This window comes from Schistocerca piceifrons, chromosome 7 (genome assembly GCF_021461385.2).
Source record: "Schistocerca piceifrons isolate TAMUIC-IGC-003096 chromosome 7, iqSchPice1.1, whole genome shotgun sequence".
Classification (NCBI taxonomy): domain Eukaryota; kingdom Metazoa; phylum Arthropoda; class Insecta; order Orthoptera; family Acrididae; genus Schistocerca; species Schistocerca piceifrons.
This window is the reverse complement of record NC_060144.1, coordinates 21,885,156-21,910,950: the sequence shown is the minus strand read 5'-3', so window position 1 is coordinate 21,910,950 and position 25,795 is coordinate 21,885,156. Positions and strand designations below refer to the sequence as shown.

General features: G+C 43.5%; 1 protein-coding gene across 1 annotated transcript in view; it reads left to right on the top strand.

Moving 5' to 3' along the window:
• Positions 1–24,298, top strand: part of LOC124805394 (myrosinase 1-like) — a 96,781-nt gene extending 72,483 nt beyond the window's left edge. Inside the window, exons 6-11 of the mRNA XM_047265956.1 lie at positions 2,633–2,727; positions 10,965–11,112; positions 11,975–12,090; positions 18,188–18,322; positions 18,416–18,522; positions 24,172–24,298. Coding sequence (XP_047121912.1) covers positions 2,633–2,727; positions 10,965–11,112; positions 11,975–12,090; positions 18,188–18,322; positions 18,416–18,522; positions 24,172–24,298 — 728 coding nt within the window. The remainder of the gene's footprint in view (positions 1–2,632; positions 2,728–10,964; positions 11,113–11,974; positions 12,091–18,187; positions 18,323–18,415; positions 18,523–24,171) is intronic.
• The last annotated feature ends 1,497 nt before the right edge of the window (positions 24,299–25,795 follow it).

Sequence of the window (25,795 nt, the reverse complement as noted above, 5' to 3'; positions counted from 1 at the left end):
TGATCTTTTCCTAGCGTTGTACTGCCGTTTATTTGCGGAAAGAGTGTAAGGACTCGTTGAATCTTTGTCAAACAGAAACGTTGCTGTATATGTCGTTCCATAGACGGATGCACACGTCATCAAGAAAGTCGTCATAATGTTGTGGCTCATCAGTTGACACTGGTGTTCAAAATCAAAGCAACAAACTGCTAATTCCCCATCCAATGTCTAATTCACGATTTAATCATACAAAATCTCAACAGACGTCCGTACTGTTTGTGTTCTACACGCAAGTTGGCAGTCCGATCAACGGACAACGACGTCAACGTCAGGGCACCTATGAAACGGGTTAGTGTTCGCGGTGTAGTCCCACAGAAACAATCGCTGTGTGCACAGCACAGACGGTGCAGTACGACACAGAGAAGACTCTCTCCAGTGGAGGACCATAGGAAGAATGGAAGCAGGACAGTCGCAGACTGATGTCGCCCAATGGCTTAATGCGAATCGTCGTGTTGTTTCTCGGATGAGGCGAAAGTTTATAGGGACCGACACTATTTCCCGAAGGCCAGGGTAGGGTTGACAACGTGATGCATCAGAAAGAGAGGACTGTTATTTGGCTGTAAGGGCACGACGGTGCCGCCTTAGTACCGCACGGCAACTGGCATCCGGCCTCGCAGCGTCCTTTTGACGTGCTGTGTCGAGGCAAACGATGTACAGAAGGCTTCGACAGAGTGGCCTTTATTGTCGGAGATCTGCTGTATGTGTGGCTCTGACACGCCTTCACAGAAGGGAACATATAGAGTGGAGTCGTGAACGTGCCACGCAGACGGTGAAAATGTGGTGTCACCGCCAGACACCACACTTGCTAGGTGGTAGCCTTTAAATCGGCCGCGGTCCATTAGTATACGTCGGATCCGCGTGTGACCACTATCAGTGATTGCAGACCGAGCGCCGCCACACGGCAGGTCTAGAGAGACTTCCTAGCACTCGCCCCAGTTGTACAGCCGACTTTGCTAGCGATGGTTCACTGACAAAATACGATCTCATTTGCCGAGACGATGGTTAGCGTAGCCTTCAGCTATGTCATTTGCTACGACCTAGCAAGGCGCCATTATCATTTGCTATTTATCTTGTGATCCATGCACCGTCAGATCGATGTTCACCAATTATGGATTAAAGTTAAGTATTCCACTATCTGCGTCCGTTTTTCTAAATTCCTTGTCCTGTTCCAGACCTCACGCCAGCCTGCGTGAGCTAAACGCGTGCCTTTAGGCTTCCTCTAAATTTAGTGGGTTGGTCTCCTGCCAGCCCACAACAGAAACAATGGGTCAATGTTCTTTTCACCTGGAGGGGACGTGGAAGACGATTTCGGGAGCCAGACATTGTGGAAAGAGACCAATATCGAGGAGGATGCCTTATGATGTTGACCATTCGAATATCTCTTCATGAACTTCTGTGGGTCGATCGGCAGGTGTATAGTAACGAGTTCTTGAGACCTCATGTGCGGCTATTGCGAGGAGCTGTGGGCCCAGACCTCGTATTGATGGAACATAATGCTCGACCACGTAGAGCACGGGTGGTTGATGTTTTCTTGGAAACGGAAGATACTGCGCGCACGGCGCGGCCTGCTCGCTCTCCCGATTTGAATCCCATAGAGCACGTCTGGGATGCACTAGAGAGACGGGCTGCATCGCGTCATCATCCACCAACAACTCTTCTAGACTTGCAAACAGCTCTGCAGGAAGAATGGGCCTTACTGCCTCGATATAAGATTGATGACATCATACACAGCATTCCCCGTCGTTGTCATGGTTGTATTGCTGAGGTTTGTGTTGTGGATTGGCAAGAGGGCCAACCCACTAATGTAAGAGGAAGCCGAAAGGCACGCGTTTTAGCTCACGCAGGCTGGCGTGAGGTCTGGAACAGGACAAGGATTTTATACTAGAAAAAAAGGATGTAGCTGGTGGAGTACTTAACTTTAATCCATTAATGTTGAACGTAGCTCTTGTGTGTACATTCTTTACAATATCAATAGCAACTGATAATGGAGCCTTGCTATGTCGTAGCACATGACGTAGCTGAAGGCTATGCTAACTGTCGTCTCGGCAAATGAGAACGTATTTTGTCAGTGAACCATCGCTAGCAAAGTCGGCTGTACAACTGGGGCGAGTGCTAGGAAATCTCTCTAGACCTGCCGTGTGGCGGCGCTCGGTCTGCAATCACTGATAGTGGCGACACGCGGGTCCGACGTATACTAACGGACCGCGGCCGATTTAAAGGCTACTACCTAGCAAGTGTGGTGTCTGGTGGTGACACCACAGTTTCCACACTCCATACTGATTACATTAACCAGTTGTCGGTGTGTGCAAATTATTAAGTTGAGGAAAAACGAACAACATTTTTGTCTACAGTTATGCGTGTTACAGTTGTTTACATTCTTTATTCTTTACATTATTTCTACTCTTCTAAGACTTGTTAATGATGTCTTGTGGCAAAATAAACGCAACCTTGCAAAATGTCCGTTTGTTGCTATAATTTTGGACACCAAAGTACTTCAGTTCTAAAAGAATGCGCAACGATAATCTTCGAAAAAACTTTTATATTTCAGTGGATTACATTAATCAATGACGCAATAAAATTTAAATACTTGCAGGCAGTGTGGGGATCGTGCTGGACATACAGTTTGCCGAGCCGGCGGTGAACGACAGCGAGCACCGGGCCGCCGCAGACAGGGAGCTGCAGTTCAACGTGAGTATCCTCAGCGTGGGCGGCAACTCGGCGGGTCGTGCGAGGCAGGACTGGCCGGGATGCCGAAGGTGCCGGGATACCGGTTGTGGCCAGCCCTTCCATCGCTACCTTGCCAACTTAAACTGAGAGTTCTGTGCGTAGGGTGCATGTCGTGGAAGTGGAGCGACAGTTGAAAGGTCTCTGTTGGATCCCTTTCATGTTAATTTTTTAAAACTGTGGTCATTTACGGCATACATTCCACTTCTAAATTTACTGTGGTGTTTCCGACTATCTGGGAGGAGACTGAGCAGTGGAACGTGCTACTTTTACACATAATCAACAGTTGCAACAATATCCCGTATACTTTACTGGTAATTTATAAGTTAACAAGCTTGTTGCAAAACTGGGTGGCTAACGAAATTATCATTTAGCCAGGGTACCAACAGCATTCGAACAGAAGCTGGTTTACATGAAACGTAATGACATTACATTTGAAGTTGGAAGATTGCCCAAAACGTGTCTTACCAGAAATGAAATTCATTATGAGTCTGATCGCAGAATTTTTTGCAACTGAAATGCTAAAATGAAGATGGAGTTACTACCATATTGCGAACTGTCAGGCGCAGTGACAAGTCAGATTCGCAATATTTGAGAAAAATGGGCCTATAGAATTCTATAAAACATGTATTGAAATAGTAAAAGCTTCCTTTAAATTTCAGACAAGTATGTCTGGTATTACATTCCATCATTTCTATACAACAGTAATATGGATATTAATATTTGTTCATGTCGGGTGTGAGATGTGAAGAGGTAGTTATTAATTAGGTCTTGTAGTTCTGTCACGCTTCTTGTTTATCTCAAAACTTTTTTGATTTTGTTCTGACCCTTAATGTAATACTTCTGCCTCTTTTCCACCCCAGATTATTTATATACGGGTGAAGCACCTCAAACTTCTACAAAAATATGACGGAAATGGAAAGTGCTATTGATACGCGGTTTTCACAGCCTGGACTGACACTCAGTGCTTCGTATTGTTAGCCAAACAAGAGAGTGTAATAATAGAAAATGTATTTTTTATGCAAACATACACTTTTTTTAAATATTGACATTAACGAACTAAAGAAGGGTAAATTAGGATGTCATTGGTGTTTGTTGCAGGATTCAAGTGCGAGTCATTTATGAGAGATCGTACACTATTGGCCATTAAAACTGCTACACCAAGAAGAAATGCAGATGATAAGCGGGTATTCATTGGACAAATATGTTACACTACAACTGACATGTGATTACATTTTCACGCAATTTCGGTGCATAGATCCTGAGAAATCAGTACCCAGAACAACCACGTCTGGCCGTAATAACGGTCATGATACGCCTGGGCATTGAGTCAAACACAGCTTGGATGGCATGTACAGGTACAGCTGCCCATGCAGCTTCAACACGATACCACAGTTCATCAAGAGTAGTGACTGGCTTATTGCAACGAGCCAGTTGCTCGGCCACCATTGACCAGACGTTTCCAATTGGTGAGAGATCTGGAGAATGTGCTAGCCAGGGCAACAGTCGAACATTTTCTGTATCCAGAAAGGCCCGTACAGGACCTGCAACATGCGGTAGTGCATTATCCTGCTGAAATGTAAGGTTTCGCAGGGATCGAATGAATGGTGGAGCCACGGGTCGTATCACATCTGAAATGTAACATCCACTATTCGAAGTGCCTTCAATGCGCACAAGAGGTGTGTAACCAATGGCACCCCATACCATCACGCCGGGTGATACGCCAGTATGGCGATGACGAATACACGCTTCCAATGTGCGTTCACCGCGATGTCGCTAAACAAGGATGCGACCATCATGATGCTGTAAACAGAACTTGGATTCATTCCAAACAATGTTTTGCCATTCGTGCACCCACGTTCGTCGTTGAGTACACCGTCGTAGGCACTCCTGTCTGTGATGCAGCGTCAAGGGTAACCGCAGCCATGGTCTTCGAGCTGATAGTCCATGCTGCTGCAAACGTCGTCGAACTGTTCGTGCAGATGGTTGTTTTCTTGCAAACGTCCCCATCTGTTGACTCAGGGATCGAGACGTGGCTGCACGACCCGTTACAGCTATGCGGATAAGATGTCTGTCATCTCGACTGCTAGTGATACGAGGCCGTTGGGATCCAACACGGCGTTTCGTATTATCCTCCTGAACCCACCGATTCCATATTCTGTTAACAGTCATTGGATCTCGACCAACGCGAGCAGCAATGTCGCGATACGATAAACCGCAATCGCGATAGGCTACAATCCGACCTTTATCAAAGTCGAAAACATTCAGATGGTTCAAATGGCTCTGAGCACTATGGGACTTAACATCTGAGGTCATCAGTCCCCTAGAACTTAGAACTGCTTAAACCAAACTAACCTAAGGATATCACACACATCCATGCCCGAGGCAGGATTCGAACCTGCGGCCGTAGCAGTCGCGCGGTTCCTGACTGAAGCGCCTAGAACTGCTAGGGCACAACGGCCGGCTCGGAAACGTGATGGTACGCATTTCTCCTCCTTACACGAGGCATCACAACAACGTTTCACCAGGCAACGCCGGTCAAGTGCTGCTTGTGTATGAGAAATCGGTTGGAAACTTTCCTCATGTCAGCACGTTGTAGGTGTAGCCACCGGCGCCAACCTTTGGTAAATGCTTTGAAAAGCTAATCATTTGCATATCACAGTATCTTCTTCCTGTCGGTTAAATTTCGCGTCTGTAGCACGTCATCTTCGTGGTGTAGCAATTTTAATGGCCAGTAGTGTATTTTGAAAAGTTCCCACCGGCGCTTGTACAATAGCTGTGGTAGCACACACTAAAGAACAATAAAAGTTCATAAGCTAGGTATGTGGATTCTTTTGGTGGATTCTGATCAATACGAGACAATCGACCATCACAGCTTGTGTTCAAAACGACCACCGGAAGTGGCAATACAGTCTTCCATTCTGGTATGGAACGACTTCTGCACACGCGCTAGCCTTTCTGGGGAGATGTCCGAGGATGTCGTCTTGATGGAGAGAGATGTGATGGGGATGGAACCTATGTCGATGGGGAAGGCGCAGGTCCCTTGCCTGACTCATTCCACTTCCTTGTGCGATTGCGAGGGAGATGACTTGCGGATGATCTGCAACAGCAGCAAGAACATTACTTTCCACCCTTCTGTCGTCACTTGTTTCCTTCTGGTAAGTCACCTACTTGTCAGGCTACTTCTTACACGTAACTGGTTGAAGAGGCTGATAAATAATGGCGGAGATGGTTAACGTCTACTGCGATATCTCGCCGCATGTACCGTACAATGACAAACTACATTCTTCCTACATTCTGCATACACCGTGAGAATTTAGGCTTTTGCTGCATTGGTAAATCTTATTGTCTGCTGACGACCTCCTGCTTGGACTATCAAGTCGCAGTGCACTCAAGGAACGCAGAAGCACACTGTAAGCAAACATTACAACAGTGTACTCAGCAACTACTCAGGTTGAATGGCACAAACAGGTGTCGGTGTGGAAACTTTTCAAAATACGATATCTCGTAAATAAATCGTACTATAATCCTGTAACAAACATTCCAATTTATCCCAATCGTAGTTTGTTAATGGCAATAGGCATTGTTCCAATTTAAAAAACTGTATGTTTTCACAAAAATATTCCTTCTAATATTATTGCAATTTCTTTATTGGCTAAAATACGAGCACCTTTGCGCCAATCCATACATATATTCACTTACTGTGGTTTTATGGTATATTCGAACGTCTATCAGACAAAATTAGTAATTAAGTTAGAATAAAAAATGAAAAGAAAGTTGAGATTGTTTTTTTGAAAAGATACAAAATGGAAAATTATCATTTATAAAAATTTTTACAATTTAATAAGGAACACCATCAGGTACAATTTAAGGAATACAATTTACAAAAACATGAAATCATAATTGGGCTGATATATTGTAGTAATACATGTCACCGAGATCAAGGACTCAGTATGAGCTTTCCTTATAGCAGAAATATTCTTTTTTTTGTTATACGCAGCAATGCACTGCATTGCAGAGACGTTCAGTTGTTTTACCAGTAACGTATATACATCCTACATGCTAAGTTTTATACAGTGTCTGTATGTTACATTAAAATATCCTTTAGCCATACATGCATATGTGAATGAACACACATTGTTTTGACGATTACAGCTGTTACAAATATTACGAAATTTTCGTTAAAAATTACATACAACTTACCTGATACACGAGTAGTGTCGCAGTTCTCAGAATGTGCGGCTCTTCTTGAATGACCCATGCACACGCCCACCAGCAGGAACGCTGAAGCGACACTGTTCATTTCGTGGCGAATCAGTACCCTACAACGAAGTGACACAACTGCCCTTAAGTGGAGAAATTGCTAGATAGAGAGGTGACTTTTTTCGTGCACCTGGGGACGTTTCATATGTATTTTTCATGGACATAAACAAAATATTGCCGTTTTTCGACTTGCGTCACTTTTATTGCCGGTGTGCCGTATGAGTGTTATGTGCGCGGGTAAAACCAGGGTTGACTCTATTATAAAATGTGCTTCATGCCGGCTATTATCCTGTGATATAAGGAGGGAATGTAAAAATTTGAATAATCCCTTGGTTAAAGATAGGGATCGTTGAAAGGACACAGCCCGAGGCATCGAGGAATAGTGAATCTGGTAACTGAAGGAAGCGTGGGGCTAAAAACTGTAGGGTAACACGAGGAACTGGCTAGCGTAAAGAACTTCAGATGCATGCACCTGCCATAGCTATGCAGAGATGAAGAGACTTACACGCGACGGAATAACGTAGAAAGATGAATTAAGCCAGTCTTAGAATGGAAAACCAGAACACCAACCATCATATAATAAGTCAAGAGCCCTCTGAACACGGAGCATTTCCATTTCAGCGGCATTAGAGGAAAATACGTTTGTTTCACAGATCATAAATCATAGATTATCGCTCACCCAGACAACCGCCAGGGAGTTCGAATCTAATTGCTAGCATCCAGAGAACAACATGCTGTATTTTCAGACCAAGTAAACTCCATCTTGGAGCAATATATGGACCGTATAGGATTTCGTCAAAATGAAATAAACACTTAATATAAACTCCTAATTTCCGAAGCTTTTATTCTTACTAATCTGCAACACAGCGGCGTATTTTGTTTTTCCCCTGCACTGTGATATACCTAAATATGCTCTGAGCCTCCAGTGGTTCTGTTGTTGCAATGATTCTTTTTCCCTGGGATCCTAAACAGATTCGCAATGAGGAAAAACTATCGGTGCCCTCCTCTTTAGCGCAATCGAAAAAGTTAATACTGTATAAAGGGCTAAAGTTTCGAGTGTCACTAGGTTTGAACCTCTTGTCACCAGGTAAATCTGGAGGAGAGGCTTTGGGGATGAATAGGAAAGTATGACTACCGACCAATGAGAATGTGTAATGTAGCCCTTCAAGTCTGGTTTTGCACTCCTCCATTAAACAGAATGTACCTGCATATGAGAAACAAACTTTTAAATTTTAAGTGTGTTAGTGTTCTCGTTACATTTAGGACGTTATGTCGTGTTTTCCAATGTTTTTGGTTACAATGAAAGGAGTCATTTTACGCAGCCAAATTCCTTGTGTGTCACTGGCATCAAAGTCAGCAGACATCCTGCAACATGATGGTACTCCTACGTCTCAGTAAGCGTCCGATAACGATTAAGTGGGTTTGAATAAGCTTAGGACCGAAATAACCTCTCTAATTTCACTCTCACAAATTTCAGTCTTTCCGTCTGTTTCAGAGCTACACCGCGCCAACAAAAGTCGTAGGATGCCTCCTGACGCTGTGTCGTACCGCATTTTGCTCGTCGTAGGGCAACGACTGGACGTGGCGTGGATTCAGCAGGTCTCTAGAAGTCCACTGTAGAACTACTGAGCCGTGCTGGCTCTGTTACCGCTCATAATTTCAAAACTGTTGCAGTGCAGGATTTTATACACGAACTAACCTCTCGATATGTCCCATTAATAGTCGATGAGATTCACATTGGGCGATCTGGGTGGCTGTATCATTCACTCACATTGTCCAGAATGTTCTCCAAACCAACAGCGAACAACTGTGACCCTGTGACATGGCCCACTGTCATCCATAAAATTTCCATCGTTGTTTGGGAACTTGAAGTCTATGAATGGTTGAAAATGGTGTCCAAGTAGCCGAACACAACCATTTCCAATCAATCATCAGTTCAGTTTGACCAGAGGACTCAGTCTGTTCCATGAAAACAGAGTCTACACCATTATGGAGGCACCACTACACTGCAAAGAGACTTGTTGACAACTTGCGTCCATGGCTCCGAGTTGCCTGTGTCACACTCGAACCCTAGCATCAGTTCTCACCAACTGAAATTGGGACTCATCTGACCAGCCCACCGTTCCCCAGGCGTATAAGGTTTAACCAATATGGTCACGAGTTGCCTGTGTCACACTCGAACCCTAGCATCAGTTCTCACCAACTGAAATTGGGACTCATCTGACCAGCCCACCGTTCCCCAGGCGTATAAGGTTTAACCAATATGGTCACGAGTTGCCTGTGTCACACTCGAACCCTAGCATCAGTTCTCACCAACTGAAATTGGGACTCATCTGACCAGCCCACCGTTCCCCAGGCGTATAAGGTTTAACCAATATGGTCACGAGGCCAGAAGAGGCACGGCAGGCGATGTCGTGCTGTTAGTAAATGCATTCGTGTCGGTGGTCTGCTGCTATAGCCCATTAACGCCAAATTTCGCCGCATCGTCCTGACGGATACGTTCCTCGTACGTCCCACATTGATTTGAGCGGTTATTTCAAGCAGTGTTGCTTGTCTGTTAGCACCGACAACTCTCTGCAAACGACGCAGCTCTCAGTCGTTAAGTGAAGGCCGTCAGCCACTGCTTTGTCCCTGGTGAGAGGTATTGCTTGAAACTTGGTATTCTGGGCCCACTATTGACGCTGTGGATCTTGGAACACTGAAAAGAAGTATCCCATGCCTTCACCTGTAGTTACCATTCCGCGTTAAAAGTCTCTTAATTGCCCAACGTCAGCAACAATCACGTCGGAAACCTTTTCACATGAATTACCCGAGTACAAATGAGAGCTCTGCCGGAATACATAGCTTTTCATCTACATCTACATCTACAGTTATACTCCGCAAGCCACCCAACGGTGTGTGGCGGAGGGCACTTTACGTGCCACTGTCATTACCTCCCTTTCCTGTTCCACTCGCGTATGGTTCACGGGAAGAACGACTGCCGGAAAGCCTCCGTGCGCGCTCGAATCTCTCTAATTTTGCATTCGTGATCTCCTCGGGAGGTATAAGTAGGGGGAAGCAATATACTCGATACCTCATCCAGAAACCCACCCTCTCGAAACCTGGACAGCAAGCTACACCGCGATGCAGAGCGCCTCTCTTGCAGAGTCTGCCACTTGAGTTGCTAAACATCTCCGTAACGCTATCACGCTTACCTAATAACCCTGTGACGAAACGTGCCGCTCTTCTTTGGATCTTCTCTATTTCCTCCGTCAAACCGATCTGGTACGGATCCCACACTGATGAGCAATACTCAAGTATAGATCGAACGAGTGTTTTTATACCTTGTGTACTCGATACTACCGCCAACACTATATGTACATATCCTTACCCGACGATCAGTGTACAATGAAGGAGCTGCTACAGTTTTCAGTATCTCTCGAGAAATTATGACGCTTCCATTGTGAGGATGGAGGAAAATTTCAGTAACAGACATTCAGGATTTCTGTACACTGATCCCCAGGAGCACGCAGTTTACTTCCACATCTAAAAGCTGGCTGTACTGTCTCATAATCCATTTGAAGCTGCTACAAAAGTTTCGTGGTCAGTATCTTGATGTATACAACTCTTGTTGTGCGTTGCCTTACCACAAGAAAATCTCAATTTTTATATTTACACGTTCTTTACGCTAGTAAATGTAATAAATTATAGTATTTTCCTTCTACTATAAGTTGTGCAATAATTTTTGCTGATGTATTTGTCACTTCAGTTTGTTGCGACGTAGTATTCTTTCAACATTTTATATATGCATGATCTAAAGTGGGAAAGACAAATCAGTGGTAGCAACGGCTCCTATGCAGTTCATATTTATTACTTTCGGCTGTAAGTAAAAAACGAATGCAGATATAACAGAAGTTAATGTAATGAAAGCTTAACCGTATGTTTCTCTTATTGACCAGGCTGGAATATTTGCACACCCCATCTTCACCAAAGAAGGCGATTACCCAGCAGTGGTTCGGCAGAGGGTGGATGCCAACAGCGCAGCAGAGGGGAGGCCCCGGTCACGGTTGCCAACTTTTACACAGGAAGAAATTGATTACGTCAGAGGTAAACTTGTGTCGTTACACTGTTGTCAGCTGTCCGTATCAAAACAGCAGTCGTAAATGTTTAGGTTACTTGTTTTCAATATGTTGTCGGCGTTAAAATTACTCGTATTGGGATTAGGCATGTGGTATGCCCTGTACTCCTAAGGTCAGCGATAGAGTTTATGTGGTTCATTGAGGCTTATTTCATTCAATGTTATCTTCTTCATCTTCTTTCTTTCTTTCATCCCAGGCATGTCTGTTTGATGTAATGTTCTCCTGAATTAAGCATATCCCAGAGCAAAATAAGTAGCCGCGGTATACTAAGAGGCAGTTATTTGTTTCATCCGCAAATATGTACTTACGTAGGCTAAACCTGTGTCGTTTTCCTGACGTACTTTCGCCATACATAGAATAAAGTTCGCCTCCTACGAGCAGTACCCTGACATGCGCCAAGAATTTCAATGCGAAACAGTGTTTAAGAAAATAATTATGAGCCGTTGTCACCTGTAACATGATAATTCTTCACTTTAACTTTACATTTTTCAATAGTTTTTTGTACTGAATCTGTCTTCATATCAACATTCTGTGGGAAGCGATGTTAAGAATATAATCAGGACTCGATGTCACCTGTAAGAAGATACTGTTACGCTGCAAACTGCATGACATTTTTCAGTATATTTTTGTAATGATACCGTCTTGATATCAATATTCTGTCCTGTATTTTAAACGCCCATTTTATGGTTCTGAATCTATAGAAGCAATTCAAAGGAACAAAGCGTATGAGTGTCCAGTTGCACTGTGGATCTGTTAAGCCGACGACATTCGCTGCGTTCTTCTCATGTCCACCAGGTCCACATGAGTGAGTAACAACAATTACTTTCTAGGTTCCGCTGACTTCTTCGGAGTGAACAACTTTCGCACTGGCTACGTGTCTCCATCTGACATTGGAATATCGCCATCGAAAGCCAAGGACACAGGCGTTATTGTCGGCACTGGTGAGGTGAGTTCCAGACGTTACCTGTAACATATTTTCGAGACACGGCCGCTTGCTGCAGTGCAAACTTTTGGATAAAATCAGTTCAAAACTTTTTTTCAGAAGCATTTGAATACTATGTCAATTTTATTAAAGCGTGTAATAACTTAAATTACTAATTTCGGATTTTTGTTGTGAATGAATATTACATTTCGTTGTCATTAACGAATATCCTACTTTGTTAACGTCCTAGTCTGCTGTTATGGTCTTCTCCACTATGATTTACTATGACGAGAGCTCCGACAGATCTGTGGACTTACATAAGATAAACAGGTTAAGTTCTATCACATAATAGTGAGATGGAACGTAACATGTGGCTAGAACCATGCCGCCTATAAATATAATTATGTAAAAAGCGATAGAAATGAACAATATAAGTAAAGATACATTGTTACTTACGGTAGAGATGACTCTTAAGTTGCAGACAAGCACAACAAAGAGACACTTGTACATTAACTTACCGCCACCGCCTTCGTCAGAAAACGAAACACGTACACATTCATTCACACGAGCAAGCACACATGACCGCAGGTGATGGCAGTCATGTGTGCGTGAGGTGTGTGCTTGCTCGTGTGAATGAATGGATACGTGTTTCGTTTTCTGACGAAGGCTGTGGCCAAAACCTAATGCACAAGTGTCTTTTCGTTGTGCTTGTCTGCAGCTTAACGAGTCATCTTTATGGTAAGTAGCAATCTACCTTTTCCTTATATTGTTGATATTCAAAAGTGGGATTTCTTTTGTTTGAAACATAGAAATGAAACATATTAAAGACACTTTCGAAACAATTTCGGACTACTATCATTAAGTTTTAGAGGAAAAGAAAGTGCAATAACATGCAGTATTTTAGCGTTGTTCGTTGTTACAGTTGTCAATTACTAGCAGCACTTCAGTCACGTGCTCATGGAATATGAGAAATGGTTAACAGTAAGGACGTGATGTGCAAACAGCGCATTAGTGAAACCAACAATAAAACTATTTTCTAAGTAAAATATCTTTTTTATGATCAAACGTACCTTACTTTTCGAATACGCATCGTAGTTCAATCTTGCGGGTTACACGAATGTGTACCACACCAATTCCCCCATAGTATAGTGCATCACTCATACATCGACAACGAGCTTTCAGTCGGTAAGCGTGCCTTCGTGTTGAATCCGCTGTGATGTCATTATAGAACCAAACGGTCATCGTGACGTTTAAAAAAACATTAACCGTTGCCAGTCAAAATTGGATTACGTATTAAATACCCAATTTCTATCGGATATAACAATGAACAAGGTCCGATTATAACGGCAATGATGGTCGACGAGTGGTGTTGCTTGTGTGCTGGAAATACGCCGAACACTACTGTCAAACATCTTGTTACTATTAACACTAGTTTTCTGCAGTGATTTTACACCGGGTGTCACTGACTGACCAAAGACTGCCAAGAGGTAGAACTACATGGTTTCCATGTACCCACGACTGCATGGTCTCTTGCTTTGCGACGAAGAGATCAGAATACTCCTGAAATAAAACAGGAACGATGAGAATCAACACCAAGGAGAAAACGTGCTGAAAAACTGGGACAGCTAGTGCGAAACGTGCAAGAACAGGTAACAGGAAGGAGGGAAGGAAGAATTATGTTTAAATCCCCTCGACAATGATGTCGTTACAGACGGAGCCCTAGCTGTGATTAGCAAAGGAAGTCGGTCGTGGCCTTTTAGAGGAACCATCGCAGCATTTCCGTTAATTAATTTCGGAAAACCATAGAACACCTAAATCTGCAAGACCGGACAGGGACTGGAACCATCGTCCTCGCGAATGGGAGTCCAGTGCGCTAACCACTACGCCACCTCGTTCGGTTAGTTAACAGCATAACAGAAGGAGCGGCACAGGAAAAACGGCGAGGTGGACGAATTTTAGGGCACTTAACGCGGATCATTGTGGACGCTGGATGCTTTAGCAATATAGATGAAAACGTTAGATGAAGGTGCACTGCACAACACAATTAAAAGGTCGCTTTTTACAAAACCCGTAATTCCCACCCACAACGACGCAGAAGTTTGGAATTTGGCTCAAAGGTGCTTACGACCGTCCTGTGTTATGTCGCAAAAGCAAAGCGGTCGGAGACGTCATGCTGGCTCAGCGACACTTCAAATGGCAACGTATCAACGCATGCGGGAAAAAAGGTCAGAGCTATGAAGTTCATGCGACTTGTAAGGTAGGTTATGATCTCACATTTACACCAAATTTTACCACAATTCTGCCGAACGGCATCGCGGATGTGTCACATGATGGTAATGTCACAACACCGCCTCTTAACCACACTTGACCCCTTCTTTTGAGGCCAGCCGGGGTGGCCGAGCGGTTCTAGGCGCTACAGTCTGGAACCGCGCGACCGCTACGTTCGCAGGTTCGAATCCTGCCTCGGGCATGGATGTGGGTGATGTCCTTAGGTTAGTTAGGTTTAACTAGTTCTAAGTTCTAGGGGACTGATGACCTCAGAGTGATCAGAGCCATTTGAACCATTTACTGTAGCGCTTAGAACCGCTCGGTCACACCGGCCGGCTTTGAACCTTCTTTTGACACTTCTGCGATGGAGGTCAGAACAGCGAGGCCTAGAATTGAAATCAAGCCGTTAACTTTTGTGTGGCCGACCCAAATATTATAGACATATTGCCGTTCAGAATCTACATGAAGAAGGCTCAGAATGGTGGCGTGAAGGGCGTCAACGAACCACCCCTTCCCTTGGGGCCTTGATTCCTACACATTTCACGGGCGAAAACGACAGTTTACAGTGCGACGGGCAACACAACGACATCCTTAACAACCTGACATTGTGTGGTAAACCTTTTGCATTTCTTTTGTGTTTTCGTCTTCTTTAAAGGCAAAGAGAAAAGATGAAGCGGTAGCCCATCATAGAGCCGATGCCTACCGTCAGGTATTTTTGATTTTCAGTTGTTAAAAAAGAGAGGAGTTTTTCTTGTACCAGTATGAGGAAGGGAGGATTCGCGTTCAGCTAGTGAACGAGTGAGAAGCACGCCATTTTTAGCGAGTAATTGTAGACCGCCATTTTGGGGTCGCTATGAATAAGTGAGGAGTATGTATTTCATATGTGCACCGTTTATAAAAATACAGTATTGTTTTATTAACAGAAAGGTCGTGTGAGTTGTTATTTCAACTAGTACGATAATTACAGGAACTGAAGCCCACCTGTGTACTTTGGAAAATTACGAAGATCCGATAAGCTTAATGGGAACACGGTCAAGACTTCAAAGGTGAACACGGCGACCAAACGTAGCCTTATAAAGAATGGTAAGCACAAATTTACAGCGGAGAAAGAAACTACGTCGCCCTGCAAAATACTATGAACTAATACGAACTTATTTCCAGGCATAGCTCAGCTTATTGTGCTTGTCATTCATGCCGGAAAATTAATCTCATTAATTCAATACATTTAAAAAAAGCCACGCATTTCAACATTTTATTATCATCTATTCCATTATTTTATTATATTATAAAGTGGTGACCGTGACTGTCGGAAATAAGTCTCTTTATTTCGGGAGACAGTGTAGTTGTTACCGAACTGTATATTTCTTCTCTAAAGACATTATGGGGCTGCATCTCCACTGAGCATGATCTGATCCCTTAGGAGAGTAGTGCGACCGCAATTTTTGCTTTGGTATACAGCACGCAACCGTTAGGCACCTTTCGGAACCGTTCGACAAAATTTGAACGTCACCCGAAGCAGCAAAGGGCGCGTATGCTTTTCAGCCCTCAAGTTTCACGCCCTCGTGTAGCGTGAAAAGGGCGGGGCCGAGGGGTGTGCAACGTTGACACACGCATGAAGGAAACAGCGAGGAGTACGCCTAAGAACCGCCAGTTCGGTAACACCCTCGGTGCCAAACGCGCACCTTTGTTGCGCACTTTAAGAAAGTTCCTGTGCAGAGGCAGCCATTTACGGATAGGTGCCAACGAAACAGGCATTCCTTTCGACAACCCTTACATTTCGCACGCGGTCAGCGGGCATTAAGTGTGCGACATTGCGTCACTGAGCTGGGATGTGTCGCAATGTTACACTAGCAACTAGGAATCAGTGAATGGCTGTCTGAGTACAGTGACAGTTTCGAAGTGGCCAGCAAAAGTGCACGATTGGCACTGGGAGTGACGCAGCGCCGGGTGTTCTTAGCGGTACCGTTTGCTGTCTCCTTGGTGGGTGCGTCAGTGCAGCACTGTGGTGTCCTTAGAGAAGGGTTCAACCGTCCAGCGCGCGTCAGGGGAGCCAGGTTTCCAGGAGTGTTGCTACGTTCCACATCGCACTGTAAACTGTCGTTTTCGCCCACGAAATGTGTCGAATCAAGGCCACAGAGTTTCACTGATACCATGCATGCCACCTCCTGAGACCTCTTCGTGTCGATTCTGAGCGACCGTTTTTCTGAAACGTTTCGGTAGGCCACCCAGAAGGTAACCGCTTGATTTCAACTCTGGACGTCGCTGTTCTGATCTCCATCGCAGAGGAGTCAAAAGAAGAGCTGAAACGGGGTAAGAAGGGGTGCGTTCCAATAGGATCCAATTTGACGTCATTGTTGTTGTTGTTGTAGTCTTCAGTCCTGAGACTGGTTTGATGCAGCTGTCCATGCCACTCCATCCTGTGTAAGCTTCTTCATCTCCCAGTACCTACTGCAGCCTACATCCTTCTGAATCTCCTAGTGTATTCATCTCTTGCTCTCCCTCTACGATTTTTACCCTCCACGCTGCCCTCCAGTACTAAATTGGTGATCCCTTGATGCCTCAGAACATGTCCTACCAGCCGATCCCTTCTTCTGGTCAAATTGTGCCACAAACTCTTCCCCAATTCTATTCAATACCTCCTCATTAGTTATGTGATCTGCCCATCTAGTCTTCAGTATTCTTCTGTAGCACCACATTTCAAAAGCTTCTATTATCTTCTTGTCTAAACTATTATCGTCCATGTTTTACTTCCATACATGGCTACACTCTATACAAATACTTTCAGAAACGACTTCCTGACACTTAAATCTATGCTCGATGTTAACAAATTTCTCTTCTTCAGAAACGCTTTCCTTGCCATTGCCAGTCTACATTTTATATTCTCTCTACTTCGACCATCATCAGTTATTTTACTCCCCAAGTAGCAAAACTCCTTTACTACTTTAAGTGTCTCATTTCCCAATCTAATACCCTCAGCATCACCCGACTTAACTCGACTACATTCCATTATCCTCGTTTTGCTTTTGTTGATGTTCATCTTATATCCTCCTTTCAAGACACTGTTCATTCCGTTCAACTGCTCTTCCAAGTCCTTTGCTGTCTCTGGCAGAATTACGATGTCTTCTCCATGGATTTTTAAATACCTACTCCGAACTTTTCTTTTTTTTCCTTTACTGCTTGCTCAATATACAGATTGAATAACATCGGGGATAGGCTACAACCCTGTCTCACTCCCTTCCCAACCACTGCTTCCCTTTCATACCCCTCGACTCCTATAACTGCCATCTGGTTTCTGTACAAATTGTAAATAGCCATTCCCCCCCCCCCCCCCCCCTGTATTTTACCCCTGCCACCTTCAGAATTTGAAAGAGAGTATTCCAGTCAACATTGTCAAAAGCTTTCTCTAAGTCTACAAATGCTAGAAACGTAGGTTTGCCTTTCCTTAATCTTTCTTCTAATCTAAATGGTAGGGTCAGTATTGCCTCACGTGTTCCAACATTTAACGCACCTTATTCCTCACATGAACTTCTGAGCTTTTGGTCTCCTTTTTACGATGTGTCAACACCCTGTTTGAAGAGCGGCCGAGCCCTAGGACGCCGTCGAGGTGAGCCACGGTTTTGCAACATAATATAGGAACGTTGCAGGCAGCTTTGAGCCAAATTTCAAACTTCTGTGTTGCAGTGGGAGACATTTACGGAGTTTCCAAAAAGAATACTTTAAATTGTGTTGCGCAGTGTAGTATGTAAGAGATACTTGCACCTTATCAAAAGTATAATGACGTAGCAAATTTCCAACTATGTTGCTCCTAACCCTGGTGATAATAAATTGGTGACGTTTATTTCTACTTTTCCAGCGTAGTGCAGAAGGATTCCGAAAGCTGCTCAACTGGATTGCTGCTGAATATCCAGGCTACCCGATTATCGTGACAGCGAATGGACTGCCAGACTCTGGAGGTGTTAACGACCAGAACAGAATTTATACTTACACAGTAAGATCAGCTAGATTACCTAAGACAAGAATTGCGTTAAATCCCAACTGCAAGAAGATGCATGTATTGACAAACCAAATTTTCCTGTTGCAGAGATTTTTGACGGCGTTGCTTCAGGCTGTCAACACGGATGGAGTTCCAGTAGTTGGTTATCATGCTTGGAGCCTTATGGACAGCTTCGAATGGAACTACAGATTCGAGTGAGTTTTTTAACAGTGTAACTGCTTTCTGCCTTTACTCATGATGGAAATTTGAGTTTACCCAAGTGCTAAACACTAAAATACCGTCCTTGATTCCTCAAAACAGACAGTTTCTTATATGTTCCGTGGGTCGCTTGCAGCGCAGGACATGTGACGCGGTGTCGGATGCACCGACGTTCAAATGGTCTCATTTAAGAGGGCGTGCTGAAACGGCCTCCGTTCTTTTCATGTGAATCACCTAAAACTTTTTAAACACAACAAACATTATTAACATTCTACATCTATATTATTCATGTCTACAAATATGTTGCTCAACATAGTCATCCGTGCGACGAACACATTTCTCCCAACGAGAGACCATTTTGTTGAAACCGTCACTGTAGAAAGTTTGGCTTTGCTGACGAAGTCACAACCTCTCCTCTGCATGCGCCGCTTCGCTTCAGTGAAAGACAAGCCCTCAACGTGTGCTTTAAGTTTTGAAAACTCGGATGGGACCAACTCGGGACTCTATGAGGGATGATCGATGACAGTGAACCCAAAGCGTCGGATTGTTGCAGAGGAAGTAGCGCCCATGTGTGGTTTGGGATTGTTATGTTGATAGAAAGCCAGCTCCAAGTGTGAATGAACTCTTCGAATTCGAAACTCGATTACAGGACGCTGTTTCCCACGCACTGACAACACCCAGCCATCACGAGGCAGAGAAAATCCCTGACCCCGCCGGGAATCGAACCCGGGAACCTGGGCGTGGGAAGCGAGAACGCTACCGCACGACCACGAGATGCGGGCTTGAAAAGTAGAAATAAAAACTTTAAGCTATGTCGATGGCATTGTTATTCCGTTAGGGACAACAAAGGATCTGGAAGAGCAGTTTAGCGGAACGGGTAGTGTCATGAAAAGAGGACATAACGGTATGGGGATTAAATTAGCTAAATAAGACATTAATAGCAGCAGCTGAGCTTTGCTATTGCTGCAGCAAAATAAGTGATGATGCAGGAAGTAGAGAATATAAATTACTGCTCTTCTATATTTACGAAAGCAGTTTTGAAAAAAAGGGATTGTTAACACAAATATAAATATTAGTGTTAGAAAGTCTTTTTTGAAGGTATTCGTGTAGATTTGTACGGAAGCGAATGGTGGACAATAAGCAGTTCAGACAAGGAATTAGAAGCTTTCTGAAATTTCGTGCTATAGAAGAATCTGGAGGATTAGATTTGTAGATGGCGCAGCTAATGCGAAGGTAATGAATAGATTGGAGAGAAAAGAAATTTATGGTGCAGCTTGACTAAAAGAAGGGATCGTTATATAGGACAGACTCTAAGGCGTCAGAGAATTATGTTTGGTAATACAGGGAAGTGTATGGGGTAAAAACTGTAGAACGAGACCAAGAGATGAATATACCAAATAAATTCAGAAAATTGTAAGTTGCAGTAGTTATTCGGAGATGAAGAGGCTTGCACAGGACAGAGCGGATGGATAGCTGCATCAAAGGCATCTTCGGATGGCGACTAAAATATACGCACAGAATTTTTTTCCACACATAACGTTAAAACGTTTTTTTCGTCATTTCCTCTAGTTTTCCAAGCATCAGATACATTTGACTGCTGTAGTAGGTGGCAGCTGCTCACGTTGCAACTGTATATCAGAGGACATCCTGAAGACATTTGCTAATCTCTGTCTATAAATCTAAAACAGTGCGTACCGAGGACTGGGGGGAGGGGGGGGGGGGGAGGAGTGGGGATTACATTCAACTGAAGCATGATGCAGTGTGTCCAAGCAGTTATTGTACGCGTGACGAATGAAGAAAAAGATCTGTACAGGGAGGGGATCCTCGAACAAGTAACATAGTTATTGCGGAGAGTTTACGGTACCAGAGGACAGGTCCCAGCTCAGGAAACTCAGTTTTACCAAAACGGTAGCCTCCCAGCGATTACTGCACTGCCTGACTGACTGGAGGTTCGTGTAGCTCATTCAGTCTCACTGACGCACTGGACACCCACCTAGAGACGATGTTGGACTACATTCTTTGCTTATGACACGGTTGTTTTCTTTAAACTTTTTTTTTTCTTCTTCTTGCCAAAGGTAGTATACATGTATACTGTTGCGCTTCAAGACATTTGAAGTGCTTTCGTGTAAAAACATTCTTTTATGGTGCGTTTCTTCATGTTCCTCGTGTTTTCCCGCTTCTCTTGAACTGGTAGTCTAACTGCACTAATAGATTCAAAAATATTTGGGTTTTGAGCAACAGTTTTGTTTGCAGACACACTATTAACCAGAACATTAATCTCTCTCTCTCTCTCTCTCTCTCTCTCTCTCTCTCTCTCTCTCTCTCTCTCTCTCTCACCGAGCGAGGTGGCGCAGTGGTTAGCACACTGGACTCGCATTCGGGAGGACGACGGTTCAATCCCGTCTCTGGCCAACCTGATTTAGGTTTTCCGTGATTTCCCTAAATCGCTTCAGGCAAATGCCGGGATGGTTCCTTTGAAAGGGCATGGCCGATTTCCTTCCCCATCCTTCCCTAACCCGAGCTTGCGCTCCGTCTCTAATGACCTCGTTGTCGACGGGACGTTAAACACTAATCTCCTCCTCCTCCTCCTCCTCTCTCTCTCTCTCTCTCTCTCTCTCTCTCTCTCTCTCACACACACACACACACACACACAAACACATACACACAAAACATACACGGAATGTTGTAAAACAATCTTCTAGGGGTAGTACATGGTATCGTGAGTAACAAATTGAGGGCGGGGTAACCGCGCGGTCTTGCACGCCTTGCCACGGTTCACGCGGCTGCCCCCCTCCCCCCCCCCCCCTTACTCCCGTCGGAGGTTCGAGAATACACTCGGGCATAGGTGTGTGTGTTGTCCTTGGCGTAAGTTAGTTTAAATTAGATCAAGTAATGTGTAAGCCTAGGGAGCGATGATCTCAGCAGTTTGGCCCCACCACCACCGGAAACGTCGTCCAACGACGCTGGCGACCCTCGGAGTTAGAAGCGCCGGCGGCTGCCGCTAGACCATAACTTCGGCAGCAACAGTGACTTTATGCGCTAACGGGGCCACTGATGGTACGCCTCGCAATGTTGTTTGTTGTTCTGTGATTGCGACTGACTTCCACGACTGGCATTGGAGAAGATGGATCTAGCTGCTGAGTAAGCAAGCCTTGCCTGCTATGAATGCGATGCTCTGTTGCCTCGGTGTATGACGGTCTCATACACAGGTTTCGATCCACAGTTTATTTTTCCCCCGGAACCCTCTAAAATATCCATTGCTTCTCGGTATACAGGACACACTCTACAACTCATCGATGTTTGTCGGTAGCGTTTCGTAACACCCTTTATATCAACCCCCGTCGCGTTTTTCGGTTCTGAATTGAAGACTAACCTCAGAAACTGTTGAGATTTTGATATACGAGGTGTTGGAACTGTAGTAGTGGCAACTATTTAGTTACAGCTCGTACAAAATAGATACGTGTTTCAAAGTTTTCTTGATCTTCAAAGTACTCACCAGCATTGTGTATAACCCGTTGCCAGCGTTGTGGAAGTTGTAGGATACTCTTAGCATTGCCAGTTGTGTTGACAGTTCGAGCGGCGCGGTCCATTGCCCGACGAGTTTGTAGCAGTTCTGAAGCGAATGCCGTGAAGTGTTTAGTTCAGTTTAGAAATCGTGTTGAACTTACGAGGGCTTAAGTCAGGGCAGTGCAGTAGGTGGTACAGCACTTAGCAGCCCCATCAGTCAAACAAATCAGTAACAGCTTGCACTGTATGTGCTTGAACAGTGTCCTGCAGAATGATGGTCAGGTCCTGCAGTGTCATCACTTCTGTCCTAAGCTGGTGGCAGGTTGTGTTCCAAAAATGAACAGTATAGAGACAGAAGTGTTGAAACTTTCTGCAGGACCTGACCATCATTTTGCAGGACAATGCTTTGAAACACGTATCTATTTTGTACAAGCTATAAATAAATAGTTGCCACTACTAAAGTTCCAACCTTCTTAGTTTTCACTAACAGATTCACGAGGAAAGTTTGTGTACTTAATTTTATTACGTCTACGCTATACACTTATGCAGACTGATTCCCGAAGATATGCAAATATTTTAATATGTTATTCTACAAGTAAACCTAAAGAAAAAATTTCATATAAAAATAGGTCCGCAAATGTTTAGTTACAGACTTACGACTAATAAAAGAGTTTGCCTGAAATTTAGCAATTTCGCTAACATGAAGCCATTGCTAAACTGTACGACTTTAAAGTAAAGCACGATTTCCATTGCCTTTCTTGTTATTGATGTGGCGAATCTAATAAAACATGTCCCAGACGTGTGTCTGCAGTAATAGGCTAGGCAGAGAAACTGTCTCCCGTAACATTCGAAATACTCCACTAATGGTTTGTGCATTCGGAAACTTCTGAGAAGGATAATGTACGCGGTATTCGTTAACTGCAGCCGTAGCATTACCATCACATTTACCATAAATAAACACCATATCGGCGTGTTCTTCTGTCGTAAATTTGAAAGGAATCCCTATTTGGTTCAAATGGCTCTGAGTACTATGGGACTTAACATCTTAGGTCATCAGTCCCCTAGAACTTAGAACTACTTAAACCTAACTAACCTAAGGACATCACACACATCCATGCACGAGGCAGGATTCGAACCTGCGACCGTAGTAGAATCCCTATTTCATAAATAATCTAAAAACCATAACAGTCATTATGTGGTTTCACTTAAGTACACTGTTGCTATTATGTTCTTTCACTGAACAATACGGGAAACTAACTCGTTTCAAGGTTAGGATACGACTGAAACAACTCACTAACGGTTGCCAACAATGACATAAACGTCTCTACATTCTTAACGGAAAGTAATCAAATTTACTTGTATAATAATCTTTGCTTCTCTGGATGTTGTGGAAGCTACTGCAGATACACGACATGTTCTACTAGATTCACAACTAACAACAAAATACATGAAAATAGTCCTTTACTTTAACCTCGTACAGTTTTGACATAGCTTCATATTCGTGAAGTTGCTAAAATTTCAGGCTAAATCTTTTATTAGCCGTAACTCCGTACCTAAACATTTGACTAGCAATGTTTATATGGACTTTTCTCTTTAGTTTTACTTGTAGCATAAATAAATATTAAAATATTTGCATATCTTCGTGAATCACCCTGTATATTCAAGAATATATAAGAAACAAATACAAGGAATTCTTAGCTTGGAGAAATTTTTCTACTACAAAGCCTACGAGCTTCCGCTTTCAGTAGTGCAGTTTACAGCTAAATGCCACATCGAATATTAGTTTCTTATTACACTTAACCTTAATGTGTTTCTACATTTAGACACAACGAAATCGTATCAGGGGCTCAATAACGTAGGAATTATCTGTAACTTAATGTCGGAAATAATAGTTGAAAGACCGTTAATCTATACACAGTGACTTGTTTTCACTTTTCCTTTGTAGTAGGTTAACAACTAGAAAAGAAGGTAAATTCATCTTCTGCCAAGCTATTGCATACATGTCAGCCTCATCTTTTTCTTATAATTTTTTTTAATTCAACGTAATCTGTGTGGTTGTTACTCTGTTCATCCAGAAAATATTCAAAGAATATATACAATACTTTTTCGAACCTGATATAATTTTTTTCGGTTTTCAGAGTAAAACGCGGGCTGTATGAAGTTGACTTTGAAAGTGCAAACAAAACCAGAACGCCGAAAGCATCGTTGGCCTTCATGTCGCAGATCTACAAGAGCAGAGAACTGCCCCTGGAGCACTTCCAGTAGACGTTTCCGGAGTCGCTACTGCAGCTTGCGAAGATTCATATTTTATGTACTCTGTCTTCAGTAAATAAAGTACTATCATCAATCTGTACAAGATCATAACCTGTGGTTTTTTCCTTATACGATATAATTATTATATGACTGGACAACTTGATTGAGCATTTCGAAACGCATTCTGATCTGAGATTTGTGTAATACTAGAGTTATACCCACCGAAATTATTTTATTTTGGTTATTTTATTTACTTATTTGGCCATCAGGTCTTCTCTTACATCGGACCAGGGTTTCAAACAATTAATTTTTTAGATCATACTTGCCTAAGAAATAATAATTTTAATATCTCAAATTGTATTAAAATGATCTGAGTATCTATAGAGACCAATGAGAATCACGAAATCCTTTATATCTTCTCTAGATGTGTAAATGATTATGTGGTGCACATACTTTTCTCCTAGGCAACGGATCACAAGGTGCTGCCTTTCAGTCTCACATCAAGCAGTGATAGTATTATATAGTATTTGTCACGTCTCTTGAGACTATGTGTGGAAAATACTGTAATATATCTGTGGTATAGGGGTAAGGTTTTTGGTCAGTATTGAAAACGTCCTCGACCCATGATTCGAACGCTGCACTGCTTAAATTACGAATAAAAATCAACAGCAATAGCAGTCAGTGATAGTATTTGTATTTGTCACGTCTCTTGCGTCTGTGTGTGGCCAATACTGTAGTATATGGTTAGGGGTAGGGCTTTTGATCAGTAATCAAAACGTGCTCGGCCGAGATTCGAGCCGTGCACTGCTTAAATTCTGAATAAAAATCAACAGCAATAGCAGCAGAAGACTTCCGGTACAAGAAGTCACTCTCATCCTGCCAACGGCCTTGTCGAGAAGGGCGGAGGAGCAGACAGACTTCCAGGTCACTCTCTTCTCCTAGGGGTGGCGGAAGTGTCATCAATGATCAACGGCACCAAGATTCAGAAGGCTTTGGAGACCACAGCACTAGCGACGCATAACGTGTATCCAGAAGCCATGTGGCCTGAAACTGAAAAAGTGTACTGATGATCTCTCCATCGGCAAAGATTTCGGACTAGGACCCCATTCAGGTCTCCGGAAGGGTACTGCCAAGGGTGAGGTGACCATAAGAAAAAGATTGAAGAATCAACGAAAGGATAACGTTCTATGAGTCGGGGCGTGGAATGTCAGAAGTTTGACATGGTAGGGAAGCTAGAATATCTGAAAAGGGAGAAGCTAAGGTTCATTCTAGATATAGTGGGCGTCAGTGAAGTGAAACGGAAAGAAGACAAGGATTTCTGGTCAGACGAAGACAGGGTAATATCAACAGCAGCGGAAAATGGCATAACAGGATGAGATGAATAGGAACGTTATGAATAGGAAGATGGGACAGAGAATGAATTTCTGTGAACAAGTGAGTGATAGGATTGTTCTCATGAGAATCGACAGCAAAGTTCAGGTATAAATGTCGACGTCGCAAGCAGTGGAT